Source organism: Camelus bactrianus, chromosome 8, assembly GCF_048773025.1.
Source record: "Camelus bactrianus isolate YW-2024 breed Bactrian camel chromosome 8, ASM4877302v1, whole genome shotgun sequence".
NCBI classification, from domain to species: Eukaryota; Metazoa; Chordata; class Mammalia; order Artiodactyla; family Camelidae; genus Camelus; species Camelus bactrianus.
This window is the reverse complement of record NC_133546.1, coordinates 48,011,737-48,027,513: the sequence shown is the minus strand read 5'-3', so window position 1 is coordinate 48,027,513 and position 15,777 is coordinate 48,011,737. Positions and strand designations below refer to the sequence as shown.

At 37.0% G+C, this 15,777-nt stretch overlaps 1 protein-coding gene across 2 annotated transcripts in view; it reads left to right on the top strand.

Annotated features, from left to right (window-relative positions):
* LIN28B (lin-28 homolog B) overlaps positions 1 to 15,777 on the top strand; it is a 112,365-nt gene extending 96,588 nt beyond the window's left edge. For both annotated transcript variants that reach the window (XM_074368577.1, XM_010965355.2), the window contains exon 4: positions 10,739 to 15,777. In XM_074368577.1, coding sequence (XP_074224678.1) covers positions 10,739 to 11,108 — 370 coding nt within the window. In that variant the 3' untranslated portion in view covers positions 11,109 to 15,777. The remainder of the gene's footprint in view (positions 1 to 10,738) is intronic.

Genomic DNA, 15,777 nt, shown 5'->3' with positions numbered 1-15,777 from the left:
GTTAAAAAATTTGCTCAGTTAAATGAGGGAAACAAGCAGATGTTATAACCTTTTCAAAGGAAAATCCAAAGGGGAGACACATTTGTCGATTAGGAATATTGAAATTAACATGCAAATAGAAGCAACACTAGCTTTTTCCACACGGAAAAGTCAATTGAAACTGACAAGGCAGAATTTGCCGCTTTTTGGGCAAGAATAACTTTGCAGTTATTGGCAATTTAAAGAGCTGTAAAATAACTCATAGAATCTGAATCAGATGATCCCTAATTGTGAGTGAGTCTAGACAAGGCATGGTTTTCCACTGAAGCACAACTTTTTCCATACACATATTTTGTATTCAATTATAAAAATAAAACATATGAAGAGAACTTCACACTCAGTGTGATCAATAAATAGCGCTTTGCCATTTGCAGCTATCATATTGTAAAATATTTATTAGTTTTCTGAAATACATACATTTCTAGAGTAAAATAGATCAAATATTATCCAAAGAATGTTACCTCCTTTCACTACACCTGCCAAGATATTTTTCAAGGCTTTTTCTGTTAGAGAAACATAGAAGAATTATTCAAAGGCTTTGCTTCTTTTGTCCCACTAAGAGAATAAACCAAATTCTTCATGTAAACTTTACCAACCAAATTCAAAGGATGACCAAAAGGAGATGAAAACTCCATTGTTCAAATGCTAAAGGAACTGTCTTCAAGACAAGAATATGCACAAATAAATTTGTAATGTGCAGAATCTAGTTGTAGTCGTTTACACTTATTTGGACATGGGTCAACAATCCTGGCTTGGCTCTGTCCAAGGACCTGTCTGCTCTTCTCATACCTACCTTCAGCTCTGACCTCCATCCTTGGCTCAACAGCTGTCTCTTTCTGTAAAAGTGGCCGTGTGTTTGCAGCATCACAGCCTTAAAATGTTCAAATAGGAAAACAAGATTCCTGAAGGGATCAGTGATCAGAAAAGAGATCTGCAGGGATGCCTTGGCAGCTTGACCATCCATCCACCTTTAGTCACATGGGTGACGTGAAGAGCAGCTGCAACCAATAAGGAGGGAAAAAGAAGTTGCCATGAGGCCAAGAATACCTTACATGACTTTACCTGAAGCCTTACCCTTTGAGATCAGACCTACACAGAGAGGAGATAACATCACAGTTTATGAAAGTTATCTGAACGTAGTAGCAATTTTCCTTGTTCAGTTTTTACCTACCTACCTACATGGTGAGCAATTTAAGAACTTCTCATTCTTGGCAAAGAGCAGTATTTAGCTTCACAGGAAGACCAGTTGGGCTGGAGAGGGAAAGGACGGCGGTCATTTACATCTCACCTATACTTCATCATTTTCCTCAGCAGGAGCTGGTGCTGGGACGGGAGATCAAACTTATTGATCATTAGAAGCCTTTCTTTGGTGATTTCCGCAGAAGAGTTTTAACTCCTTCTGATCCCTGAGTAGCTATAGTGATGGGAGATGGTTTTGGATAGTCTCCTTTTGCATCTTGCATGTGAGTTAACCCTGTGGGTACATTTTGGATAGATAACCAAGCAACATGCTCTAGGACAACAGGTTCTCTGTAAATATATTTTAATGCTACTCACATAAACATTGTCAAAATTGAAAGTTTACACACAGTTCTTTCTAATTCAGTAATATAACAATTCAGTTTTAATATTAAAAATATTAACTAAGTAGTACAACGATAGGGAGTTGTTTTAACACTGTCTTCGTAGAAACTCAAATACTACCAGCATTATTACTTGTATCAAAGGTAGTAAAGCCATGGTAACTTAGCTTTGAATAACCAATTTGGCTAAATAGCAACCTTGACTCATTTGGCTAAAACCAGGATTGCATCTTTTAATCTAGCCCTCTTTTTGCTTCCAGCTTGGAAATAACCAGCATAAATCTGAAACTGTTATCTAACCTTCTTCTGGGCAGTTCATCAGTCATGCTACTAAAATTGATTCCTGACCTCTATACATCTTTCTTTCCTTAGAAATTTCTCATGCTGTCTCTTCCTTCTGTGTTTTCACAGAGGAACTGTGTGTTATAAAGTATGAGCTTTTAAATTTTGCCATCCTTATTTGAATACCTAAGTTTTTTTTAAATACCTGAAGTATTTTTATTATGTGTTTAAATTCTATCATATATTGTTTCGATGTTTCCACCTACTTCTCCAGATAACAAATTATTGTTTCACCTATGAAGTAATCCTTATGAAATTCCTCTTTTAAAATGTCTGTGCTTCTGGCCAAATGTTTAATAATAAAAAAAATTCAATGTAGACAAAGAGAAAGATATCCTTTAGAAGGATTTATGAAATAATGTTAACCATAAAAATGAGGCTGGTTTTCTGAGCCAGAGCCTAAAAAGAAATCGTGTGATGGGCAAGAAAAAAAAATTTATAAACGCTGACACATATAAAAGTAGTCATGGAATTGTCTTTCTTCAGGCCAAGCCCGTGCTTATTTACAGCAGGTGCCACACCTCTGACACTGGTGAATGTGAAATGGTCTGGTGGAAAGCAAGCAGCCCTGGAGGATTTAAGTTTTCACCAAGGCTGCTATCATAACTGACATTTTCAGATTTCTGTAGTCAGATTATTATAGTCTGATTCTCCCATTTAAGTAAATACCTAATTTTAACTATCTCAAGGTAAGTTAAATATTGAATTCTTTCCTTCATATTTAATACCAGCACTAATCTTCTAAAACTACTTTATGCCTAGAGGTCAGTGTGACCAAATATAGTGGATAAATTGACCTTGATTCCAACAGGAATGAATTTAAACCTGCAGTTTGGATAGCTGCAGCGCTGCCCCTGCAAAAATACATTTGGCTTTCGTGTGTGTGTGTGTGTGTGTGTGTGTGTGTGTGTGTGTGTGTGTGTGGTCCTAACCTGGACACCCCTCCTTACTTGTAATGGGAGCATGAAAGCCAAGCTGGCAGATGCCCACAGCATGTGAGATTGGGTCCTATTTTATAACAAACTGCTTTTACTCCTAAAAATTGAAAAGCATTAAGTTATCTGTGTATAAGTATGTCCTTCTCCTTGTTCTTTTCAACTTTTCCATTAGCCAGAAGAGATTACCTGTGTGGGATACTGTTTGTCACCTACAAGAGAGAGAACATTTTTATTTCGATACAGATTTAACTTATGACCTAGAATTCATGGGTACGCTCCTCAGGTTATGATACAAGGCAGCAAATTCTCAACAAGCTATTATTGTTCTGTGGAATTGCTGCACAACCTACCAAGTGCTTTTAAACATAATGGAATGAAATACAAAGATGCCTGGCTTATAATCATATGTGATAGAAGGGCCCTTACATGAAAAAGGCTCGCTTTGCCCCAGTTTCTCCAGTGAGTTCTTTCCCCTTTCATGTCCTCCTCTATTTAAAAACTGCTGTATGTTTCATCCCTACTTCTCTTGACCCTGCACCACCGTTCATCATGTATCTGTGCCCCGCATTTTCCATCTTCTAGTTTTTATAAGATGATGAAAGGTTTGCGAATAGAGCTATTACTATATTTTAGGTGGTTGTCAAGATACTTGGGTGCATTTTTAGCTGGTGTTATGATACAGATGACAGACCATGGCATTAATAAGATAGAGTGTCAAAAAACTAATAAACACAAGACAATCCAAAAAGCAGTCAGGAGAAGACATCAAACAAGATTTTATTTGTCTACACACATGTGCGCGCGTGCGCGCGCGCACACACACACACACACACACAAAACCATCAGCTAACTATTCACATCCATCTCATTAGTATCTAGTACAGAGTGATACATACTGTAGATACTCTTAAGTGTTTGGTTTTTTCTGTTTTTCCTTTGAATTTATGAAAATGACTGCATGGGTATTGTAAGCAGTTGAATCCACTAGTAGGCCAGATATCTAGATAACTGCTTATCATAGAACCAGATAGTAAAAGAGGTTAGAACAGCAGTTGGTAAGTAAAAAAAATACCCTCTGAACTCGGTGCAAACCCCAGATCAGTTGAGTAAATGGTCTGAACCCTGAGCTCTAGAGGAGACATGGAGTGTTCATTTCCACTGCCAGCAGTTTTGCAGTTTTGAGTTCACATTAGTTCCATTCACAAAAGACTGACCCTGGCTTACTATAACTAAAACTAGGCAATGCAGAGCCATCTAAACATCTACTGTTTATTACCAGAAAGAACTGAATGGCAATTATACTAAGTTTTGCTTTTTAAAAATATTGAAAACCTATCCTTAGGATAGTCAAACTAATAAGCAGGTTTTAAACCATCTATTATGCACTTTATTTTTCCTAAGCTTAGAAAACAGAGTGAGCAGTAGCACCTTCATCGAAAGCACTCTTCTAGGTGAAATGTAGTTTAAATATTAGAGTTTTAAAAAGTTCTGTGGCTAAAAGACTTTATAAGAAGCAGAGATCTTTTTATTATATCTATATTCATTTTCTATGTAATAGTCAACAGAATTTGGCTATTAGAAATGTTTGCAGGAGCATCTATAGTAAAGAAGTTTATATGCTTTTGAGAATTATTTTAGATGTAGGCAACAGAAGGTGGAGAATTAAAAGGGTTATTATGGGAAATCAATAAATGTTAATTGGTAATGATGGTGAAGTTTAGAGAAAGGGGCAATTGATTCAAGAGCTGTAAATTATCACCCGTTTTGATGACATGGGTGCCTATACATTGAACCCATCCTTGATTGATGAACTAAGAATTGAGTAATGGCCTCAGAAACAGAGAAACTACTTGTGAAACTAAACTCAGTAGGTTTTTGCAATGTTCTTCCAAAATAAGCAGGGATCAGTGATGTTAAAAAGTTGTGGGCTTCTGTGCTGTTATGGCCAAAAGTTTCAGGGAATCATTTTTAGTTCACAGTAAAGAAATTAGATCCATACACACCTTTTTTTCTCCCTCCCTCCCTTCCTTTTTCCCTTCCTTCCTTCCTTCCTTTTGAGGCATGGATGAACTATTGAAACAGTGTCTGCAGAGTATTCAGTATCCTGCTTTGAACCACATTCCTTATGGTTGGGATTATGGAGTGCTCTCTTGGTGAGGCTGTCAGTGCTAAACTCAGATTTGTCTGCAGCTGTGGGTATCAAGTAGCTGCTCACTCTCAACTGGGAAGCTTTCTTTAAAAAAAAAAAAAAGTACTGCTTGCCTGGGGCTCAAAGATCCTGATTTAATGGTCTGGAGTAGGGCCCAGGCATAAGTATTTTTTGGAAAGCTTCCAAGATGATTCTAGAATTGCTGGTATACAGGTTCACTGTCAGTCATCTGACAGTGATAATGAAAGTCAAATTACAAAGTGGAGGTGCAACTTTATTATTGCTCTTCTTTTTTCAATTATACAATATATAAATTTTTTGTTATTTAAGAAAGAAAGTACACAAGAATTTGTAGAGTAAAACTGAACAAACATCCCCCTTCACCTTTACCTCTGTTCTCTCCAGGTGTAACCAGTTAATGTCCTGTTTCTCCTTCCAGTGGTTTCCCACATATTTAAAACTGCAAACAATTACTTATAATCATGTATAGTGTTTTTGAAACATAAATGGGATTATACTGTATTTATGTATTATACTGTGGTTTGCTTTTTTCACTTAATTTGTCTTAGAGATCTTTCCGTGTCAATACATATAAATGTACCTCATTTAAAAAATACATTCTTTTACTTCACTCCTTTTAATAGCTATAGAGTATTTCTCAGTATATGTGGGCTTTAATTTCTTCTTCAGTTTTACATATTGTTAGCTCAGTGGTAAAGAGCAAAGACTGTAGCCAGACTACTTGGTTTTGATGATAAGTATTATTGTTTTTGGCATTATTTTCATTTAATTTTTCTGTTTTTACCAATATGGACAACATTCTAGTTAAGTTTTAGTACCCAAAACATTATGCTTTTCAGTGAATATTCCTGTAGGGCAAATTCTTAGAGTTGCTGGGCCAGAGAGTATGTATATTAGTATTTTGAAAAATGCTATCAAGTTTCCCTCCAAGAGCAATTTACATTTGCTCCAGCCAACAGAATCTCATTGCAATATTTATTTCAAGACCTAAATAAATTGTTCACATCACAATGTGACTTCATGGGCTAATAACCTAATAACTAAGATGACTGGAATTTATTTTCTTTATTTTGACTGGAATTTCATTGAATCAGTTTGATAGCTTTGATTACAGCATGTCAACCTGAAGTTTCGATTTATAGTCTTAAGCCTACATTTAAGGAGAATGGAAAAATGATTTACTGATTTTTTAAGACAACAATTTTTAACATATAAAGTACAAGAGGGATGGAAGTAAAACTGGGCGTTGGCAGTGAGAAGTCTGGACTGGACTAGTTGCAGCCTTTCATTTTATAGTTGGGATCACTCACTTCCCCACAGCATAGTGACAGAACAGTAACCCAAATCTCAAGAAAAATCTACTTCAAATCTATATGTGTCTGTGTTTTAAATTCAGGACCCTGTATTTTTTAGACTTACATGTAATAAAATGTACATGAATATTACTGTGTATAATGTTTTTATATAATGAAAATACAAGTGAAATTTATTATTTTCAAATAAAATTTCCTTCCGTGTAAACTCTCTGAGGCTCACATTTTTTTCATCAACACAACGTTGATATTGTAGAACCTACTTCCCAATATTTTTGAAAACAATATCTTTACCACAGTACTTAGGAAAAATATATAAAAATGAACTCTGTTAAAATGTTTTATTGTTTAATTGCCTTACAGCCTTAAGAGTTTGGATATAAGAATAACAAAAGAAGCAAATTCCCATGAAGAATAGGTTGCTTTGATAGAGGAAAATCAGTGCACTGCTGCTGTTTACAGCTCTGGTTCATCACTGTGTTCTGACTCTCCTCTTGGTATCTTGGGGCAGACCCTGTGGAGTGAGTAAACTATACCCAGTGTAAATTTAGATGATTAGAAGCTCTGAGAACAAAGTGAAGCCTTCAGGAAGGCGAGCCTAAGAATCTGTCTCTTACCCTCAGTAGGTACAGGGTGGGCAGGTTGCTTCGACGAAAAACTCCACTCTGGACCCTCTGCTTCTCGTCTGCTCTCTTGGGTTCTCTGATGGCATTTCCTCCCGGCACCTCCCTCCCACCTCCAGACTGGGATCCAGCACATCCCAGCACTGGGTCTTGGGATGACTGACACACAACTGAATTAGATGACAAGTGTTTAGACTTAGTAAAATCAAAAACTGTAGACTTGATGAATATCATCAGCATCGTTTCTGGATTTTAGTTGGATTGTATCAGGGTTAACAGTGATAAACAATCTCTTCAAAGAATCAGTTGTTGTTTCTCCAAATTAGTTTCTGAAATTCTTTCCAATCTGTGATTTTTCTTTACCTCTCTGGCCTCCCATTTGGAAATTTTATTGATCCTTTCATCTGTCTTTCCCGGATATGTTTATGTACCCTTTCCTGTGTTCATCCCTCCTTCCTGCCCTGTCACCTGCACTTTTCCGACTCTATTCTCTCTCTCTGACACTGCTTTACTTACTGTTCTTTCATTGTTTCCTTCCTTTTGAGAAGCTTACAGATCACTGTGTCCTCATCCCTAATGCCTCCATCTAACCCCCCAGAATATAGATTTGTTTCCATATATATATTCTTACTAGGTTAATACTTTCAAATACTTAGAAGCACTTATGATATATTTTTTTCCATTGCACTTTTAGTCAAACAGAGCTGGCTCTTTATCTGTGTGTAAGTGTCAGCCCAGTTTTTAAAAATTACTTTTGGGACCTGTTTTAATGCTTGCATCACCACATAAAATCATTCAACTTAAAAAAAGCAAGCTGACTTGGAGAGGTGTGGAGGGTGAACAAAGGAGACTGGTACTATGTAGAGCTCTGTATACAAGGAGTATGTGGTGTGATAATCACTTGTGAGCTGAAAGGTAGCTGAATATTTCCATTTTGGTGTCGGTCCCTTGGGAAGGAAGGGGTTTCATAATGGGGTGTGATCTGCACTCTTAGTGACTGGCATTGAATGATTAAATAGAAGAGGAGAATACATACCCCTCCTCCCCTTTTAAGGCTAAACACATTTACACTGAATGCAAATCTTTTCAGTGCAGAACAGTCTGGCCTAATGATAGCATAAATCTGAAAAGCTCAAGAAGTGAATTAACTATGCAGATCAAAATGCAAGGAAACCAAAATTACATAGTATCCTTAACAATAACTTTTAAAAGCCAAATGTAATGGTAAATGCACACACACAGTATGATGGAAGACCCCATTTGTAAAAATGGAGTCCTGACATCAGGCCCTTGGTAGATGAGTGGGCAAATGGGTCCCTGAATTGGATACCAAAGTGACTGACAAAATTGACGTGTCCACAGGAGAGCCGCCTCTATTACTCAAGCCTTTAACCTATTTTCTCTCTCTTCAAAAATGAGCCCTTGAGTGGATGTTATCCTCAAGAAAGTGAATTTAATTCAAAAGAAGATATTTTATAGATGAGCAAATTTATTTTAAGAATTCGTTTATCCATTATAGAAGAGAAGTATGTGGGAAAACATTATTATAAGTAATAGGGTTAAATACTTTTTAAAGATGCCATTTTTGAGTGTTTTTAGGGGACCTGAATTTCAAGCATTAATCATAATTTTTATTATTCTTTGATTTTGCATTACCTCTTAGAACACATGGCTGAACAGTATTGAAACTGCATTATAATATTGTTTCATTAATTTATTATATTAAGGCATGTGATTATATAATAATTTAATCATGAAAAGAGATTTCTTGATTTTTCACTTTAATTTTTGAAAATCTGATGCTTTCTTTTTTCCTGACATAAATACTTGTTAATTACTGCAAAGAGTAAAAAAGCCCATTATTCTTGTGAATCCATCATTCTAAAATCTGTAAGGTAATATTGATAACTAGAGGAGCAGGCCATTGATAACTAGGACAAGTTATCCTAGTTTTTGCCATGTAACAAAAATTAGCTTATAGTTATCCCAGAAGATAAAATTCTAAGTATCCTGCATATACTTCCCAGTGGGTTAGGAGTAGCTTGTCTTTGAAATATATGGTAGTATCTGCTTGCTATATAAGCTTGCTAGTCTCACACACACACACACAGATAATTAATATAATTAATTATTTTGTCATTGTAGCCTTAAGCTGATTCTCAAGATAGTTACCTATTTTGCTATCATTTTTTAAAAAGTGTCGTGACCTATTGTGTGTATTTCATAGTGAGAATTACGGAGTCATAAGTGTATTGGGAAAATAAATTTAAAATAGGAAACCCTTAAACATTTCATTTGGAGACAAATCAATAAGCAAAAAAAATCAAGTAGATTAAAATCTTTGTAAATATAAAATTTTATTTCCTCTACTTTATTATATTTTATTGTTTATTAATATAAAATTTTAAAGGAAAGAAAATCTGATTGAAATTGAGCAAATATATCTTCCGAATAATTTCTCAGCTTTTAGAAGCTAAGTCAAAATTCCTAACATATAGTACAAGCTGTGCCCCAGTGTGCATTCAAATATTAATTAAGGATGGATTTATATTTATTTCAATTTAGAAGAATTTACCGCAAAAGGAAAACTAACTTCCTACAGAAAGAAAAGTTTTTCCTGTCACCGAACTAGCATCAAATTTTACTAATCCAATCTAAGTATCTAGAAGCTTTCTTTTATAGCATTCTTCTGATTCAGATACTTTCTGTTGTGCTCTAAAATTACTTGGTAATTCCCCATGTATCATTTACGATAGATGTCTGATTTTCTTATTTATCAGATTTCACTGCACTAACGTGTACAAAGAGAAAAAAACTCTTCCAGTTTACTGGTTTCCGCAGCCAAAATAATTAATACCCAAAGAAATGTTAAACTCATAAAGTTTAATTTGTTCTGTAATTTTCCCAATTGCTGGTTGAATTGGCATTGCATATTAAGTCAACAGCTGTGTTTTTTAGCTATCTTTTTAAAGCTTGCTGGTGGTTGTGTTTTTTGGTTTGTTGTTGTTTTTTTTTTTTTTTTTTTTTTTTTGCTGAACGTGGCTGCCCTCTAGTGGATTAAACGTCCTTTACAATAACCTCACTGTCGAATCATTTCTCTGTGGAGTGATGAGTCTTTCATGCTTTAGTATTCTTGCTTTTCATTGACTTTTGTATTCAGTACAAGTGTTAGAATTTTGCTGGAGCATTTTGGTAATGATAATCTTTGAAGCAATATATTTTAAGTAGCATTAATACTTATTAGGAAGGCGTATTAAAATAAGCTGCCCTCATTGACATTTGGTGTATTTTAGGGGTTTTTTTAGTTTAATTATTTTTGCAGTATAGTTGGTTTACAATGTTGTGTTAATTTCTGGGGTACAGCATAGTGATTCAGTTATACATATATATTCCTTTTCATACTCGTTTTCATTATAAGCTATTAGAAGGTATTGAATATAGTTCCCTGTGCTGTACAGTAGGACCTTGCTGTTTATCTTGTTTATATATTGTAATTAGTATCTGCAAATCCTGAACTCCCAATTTATCCCTCCATCCCCCCCTTTCTCCCCTGGTAACCACAAGTTTGTTTTCTATGTCTGAGTCTGTCTCTGTTTTGTAAATAAGTTCATTTGTCTCATTTTTTTTTAGATTTCACATATAAATGATATATGGTATTTTTCTTTTTATTTTCTGCCAAGCATCTTATGATAGAGCCCTCCTCAAGATGTGTTCATTATTCTTGTTGCAGATGCTACAACTGTGGTGGGCTTGATCATCATGCTAAGGAATGTAGTCTACCTCCTCAGCCAAAGAAGTGCCATTGCTGTCAGAGCATCACGCACATGGTGGCGAACTGCCCGCACAAAGGCATGGCGCAGCTGCCCCCCGGTTCTCAGGGAAGACAGGAGGCGGAGTCCCAACCGTGCGCCTCGACCTTCCCTCGAGAGCTGGGGGGAGGGCACGGCTGCGCGTCTCCACCGTTTCCGCAGGAGGCAAGGTCCGAGACCTCGGAGTGGCCAGGCAGGTCCCCCCAAGACGCTTCGTCCACCAAGCCACTTGCGGCACCAGAAGAACAAAGCAAAAAGGGGCCTTCCGTTCAAAAGAGGAAAAAGACATAACCCTTCTCCTTAACGCATCCTTTTCTCTCCCCAGTTGGGAAGTCTACCTCATGCAAGTACAGGGGAACAGTATTTCACAAACAGCAGCTGACCTGGGATTTTAACTACTGTTGAGGAACTGTGAATTTCTGTAAACAGACAAATCACTCTAAGCAAATGACCTTTGAGCAGGGTGTCCTGTTTTCACGTTACTCGCAGAGAATGAGATGCTATGAGTATCTGTATGTGCAGGTGTGAGAGGGGGAGAGCTTGAGTGTGTGTGTGTAGGAGGATTTTAGAGAGAATGTAGACACATGTATAAAGAGGGCTTGTCTTTATGTATGTGTGTACAGAGCTATTAAGCACACACCCACACTCACAGAGCTGGACATCCCCAAGAACTGAAAACCCACATGAAGTATTTTAGATGGTTTTGAAAATACCCCCTGGAGTTTTCTTGAAATACCATTCCCTTTATATTACATTAAGGAAAAAAAATGACTGTTACCTTTTGTGTGAACCAAAGGATACTTCAAATCTCAGAGCTGCCAATCATATGGTACTAAAGGTTTTTAAGACACCAGTTCTCCCGAATTTGGGATTGCCTCTTTTTCTTGATATCCATACAGTGTGTCCACCCCCCCTCAACCCCTTTGAAGGCAGTACCTTAATTCCATATGCCTCTGACTGCCATAAACTTTTTTGAATCTGGGATACATAACTCCAGAAAAGACAATGAATGTGTAATTTCTGTGCCGATATTTCAATGTTTTTAATTCATGTGTTTTGATTGTAAATTAGATGCCTATTAAGAGAAATGAAGGGGAGGGCAAATGTATAAATGTAGTGACTTGATTGTTCTCAATGGTATTTTGATACCAGCTCATTATAATCTTTTACCTGTTGTGAGGTTTTTAAGGGACTGTGGCAACAGCAGCTTCCCTTGACTGAGTCAATCCTTCTGACCATCGCTTCGAGCAGGGGCCTCCTTGTTTACTACTGAAGACCTTGGAGGAGAACTCCAATCGTTTGGTGTATATTTTCAGTGGCTGTTTTTATTCCCCCTGGAGAGTCACCTGACTTGTTTCTAAAATATACAAACAACACAGCACAGATATTTGTAAAGTGCCAGGGTTGGGAAGGAAAATGAAGTGAATGCTCACAATTGCCCAATATGTATGACCTTGAATAACATGAAGAAGTACAGTGTTTGGTGGCAGGCAACTAGCGTGATGAGCCTGGGCCAAGAGGTACCCAGCCCTCTCCAACCAGAGAGGTAGAAGTCTTTTATACAATACAGTTGATCTTCTGGAAATTTCCTTGTAACTCATACTAAAGGGCCCTAGATGGTAGATTCAGGATGAACATTCAGGGATGGGGCAGAGATAACCTCTCAGGATGGTCCTGTTATATTGAAAAAATCTGCCTGGGAACCAGTCATGGTATTGGTCCCGTTAGGTTTCAGTCATTAAAAAAAATTCATCTTGGTGTCATCCTGGTTCTAGATGTTAGGGATAAATTTCGGAAACATCTCCAAGAAGGTACCGATCAGTGACAATGCTTATTAACATTGGCAATAAGTATAGTTTTGTATGAGCCTGTTGGTGTAAGCTCAGATAATCAGAAAAAGAAAATAGCATGATTCAAGTGAGACACTTTCTGCTGAACAGTTTCTGATCCCTCCCCGATGTGTCCTGCCAGAGGGAGGCTTCTACGGTTGCCACCATTTCTGCAAGCAAGCCACGCATAGGGAGAGCGTGCCTCAGGCTGGGCCACGGTCCTTCCCAGCTCAGCTTGAGTTGACAGTGTTTGTGAGAATCTCCATGGGATGTACTGAAGTGTCAGTGTGCTGTGATGCAGAGCTTACCTTTGACGATATTGAATGTGATAAATAGCTATAGAGAAGTACTTCCTTGCCTTACGTGAGGATTGTAAGCTTATTTAAATTATGTAGACAAATCAAAGTGGCATTGCTTAATTTTTAGCAGGTGTAATAAGCAGGTTAACAGTAAAAATGCAAAACATAAGACGTCACTTTGAAAATTCAAACCAAAGTTCCTTGGACCTTATTAGAAATAGGAAATTATGGACTTGAGAATTGGACATTCCCTGTTTACATAGGAACAGTTCAGAGCTGAGATCATGGTTTAAAAAAAAAAGGAAGAAAGAAACTGTAACTGGACCTTATGGGTGCAATTTGAAATCATTTTAAGCATCTTACCAGACTGAACTAAGAGCACATACCAAACCTATCTTATGGTTAAAATTTGGGGTTTATTTTTTATATAAGAATATTATCACTATTACATAACATACTCAGGACAAAGAACTTTGCTCAGGGAACATACCATATTAATATTGTCATTTCTTTACAGAATAGTCTACAGTCCTGCTTACTCAAAACAAACCAAATAACTCAGACCTTTATATAAGTGTTGTGTACTGACGATAGTAATAACTACCTCTGAGTTTTGACATTGATCAAAATTTCCAAATACCAGATATCAGTTCTCCTATTTTTATTTCATGTGAAAAGTACTCTAAAGGAGACTTCCTGAGCTCCTTGCATATGTGAATGTCACTGATGTAAGCACAGTGTCCATTTACATGGGTGAGATATTATTCTGTTTACAGCAAAAGGCTACCTCATTATTGATGCATAGCACACCTTTATGCTGCTCCAGCCTCACAGTGGCTGATAATTCTCTGGTACAGAACCTTTTAATCTATATTATAGATAGCAATTCACAACTGCATGTTTCTGACAAACACTTGTGAATAATCATGCATCTCATTTAGTGAGCCAAGTCTCCAAGCATTTCCTTAAATGTTGTCATGGATTTAGTTTAAAGACTTATGGGGACTCTTCCACTGAAGTAAAACAGAACACACAAGCAATCTTGGAAATAGCTGCTTTGCCCAGAGGTCGGTAGTGGGAAAAGGTCGGGAAGAGAGGTTGGTGTGTGAGTGTGTGTGTGTGCTGGGCAAAAGTATAAAAGATGCCAATCTGCTTCATTCGTGTCTATGCTGCCCTGAGGCCAAGCGTACCGCAGCGTAATTGCCCCAGGCACATAATTAACTAGCACTGGCTGCCAAGGAGTGAACACGGAGTGAATGTGCAATGCCGTTTCTAGCTACTGAGCGGTAGGGTCTGCATGAAGCATCAGTTTACAGGAGTTGCTAAGGGGTTGGGCAAGAGGTCTGTGAATGAGTTGCCCCTTGACCTCACCCCTCAACGTCAACACAAATGTGATTCCTAAGAAAGATGCACTACCGATCTCTTAGCCCTGTGAGCTATTCACTGCTACATGGCGGATTATAGTAGAAACATTTTTGTACTTGCATTTCTAGTCTTTACTAGAAGACTTTGGATGTATTTTTACAGTTGAAAGATTTAGAAAGATTTTTACCTGCTTATAACTTGGAAGTTTGGCGTGCAATGTAGGGGAAAAGATCAAGAAACATCATGTTATTAGCATCGGTCCATCTACAGATACAGGATGTTTTTATTGCCGGTATTTTTTTTTTTTCATATTCTGGCCCAGTTTTATTTTGCACCACTGTGGCCCGCAGTTACTGCTAGCTGTATTTAGTTTGTGAATAGAAGCCCATAAGTGTTAATAGACGTTGTAACATTCACTGTAAGATGAATTATACAGGACATGGGAAATCTCATTAAGTCTTAAAGTTAATTTAAATTAATTTATCTGTTTTCTCTAAGAAATGTTTATCATAAAATATATATGTGTGTTTCCCCTTTGGTTATGGAATTTGGGAAAGTATGTACAAGTGCAGCTGCATGACTTTAATTCTCTAGATGTCTTAATGAGATTTATTTGTTTTAGGGAAGAACAACTTGTTAAAAGCATCAAGTTCTGTCTTACATCGCTGTCAACAGCCTCTTTCGGATGTGGTGGTTCCTGTGATCTGTCTCATAGTTGTTCAGTTAGAGTGAGAGGTTGACCTCTGAATCGCTTTTAAATTGTCTGTTTGGAACAGAGCTGCAATGTCATGGTAAAGTACCGTACTGTGAGAAACTGTTACGACATTTAATGCATCTGTGGCTTCACACTTGTGAGAGTTAGTTACCAGCTTGAAAATGATGGTGTTGACTACCTCTTGAATTACTTACATCTACCAACCACTGGCACCCACCGCCAGCGGGCTTTAATCAGTCTGTGTTGCTTTTGGGTATTAACAGGTTTAACCATAACAGAGACCAAAGTGAACACTGATTTCTATATGTCTTTAATATGGTGTTTTATCTAGTGTTTTAAAATTATCCTTAGTAGTATTTAGATTACCTCATTGTCCATTTTGGCTCATGTTGTTTACAAGTGAAAATAAAAAACACTTGAACTGTATGTTTTTAAAGGACAAAAAAGGCGTAGGTGTTCGGGATGGCATTTCACTCGTGTACAGTCATCTTGACGGACTAAAAGTACTGTTTGCCTTTCTGCGGACCGTGGATTTTATAATCTCATTTCATGCCTAATGTCTTATTCTGTCAATTATGGATATTTTGAGGTTTAAAGAAATTACTTGATTAAAAATAAAACATATAACGTTGGCATTTATGATGAGTTTTGGAGATTTTTCATGATTTGTTTAAATTATATGTGGTTTGCAACTTTACACTTTTCTCTTAACATCATGCAGTGTTTTGTCATAGAAATAAAAATTGTTCGAG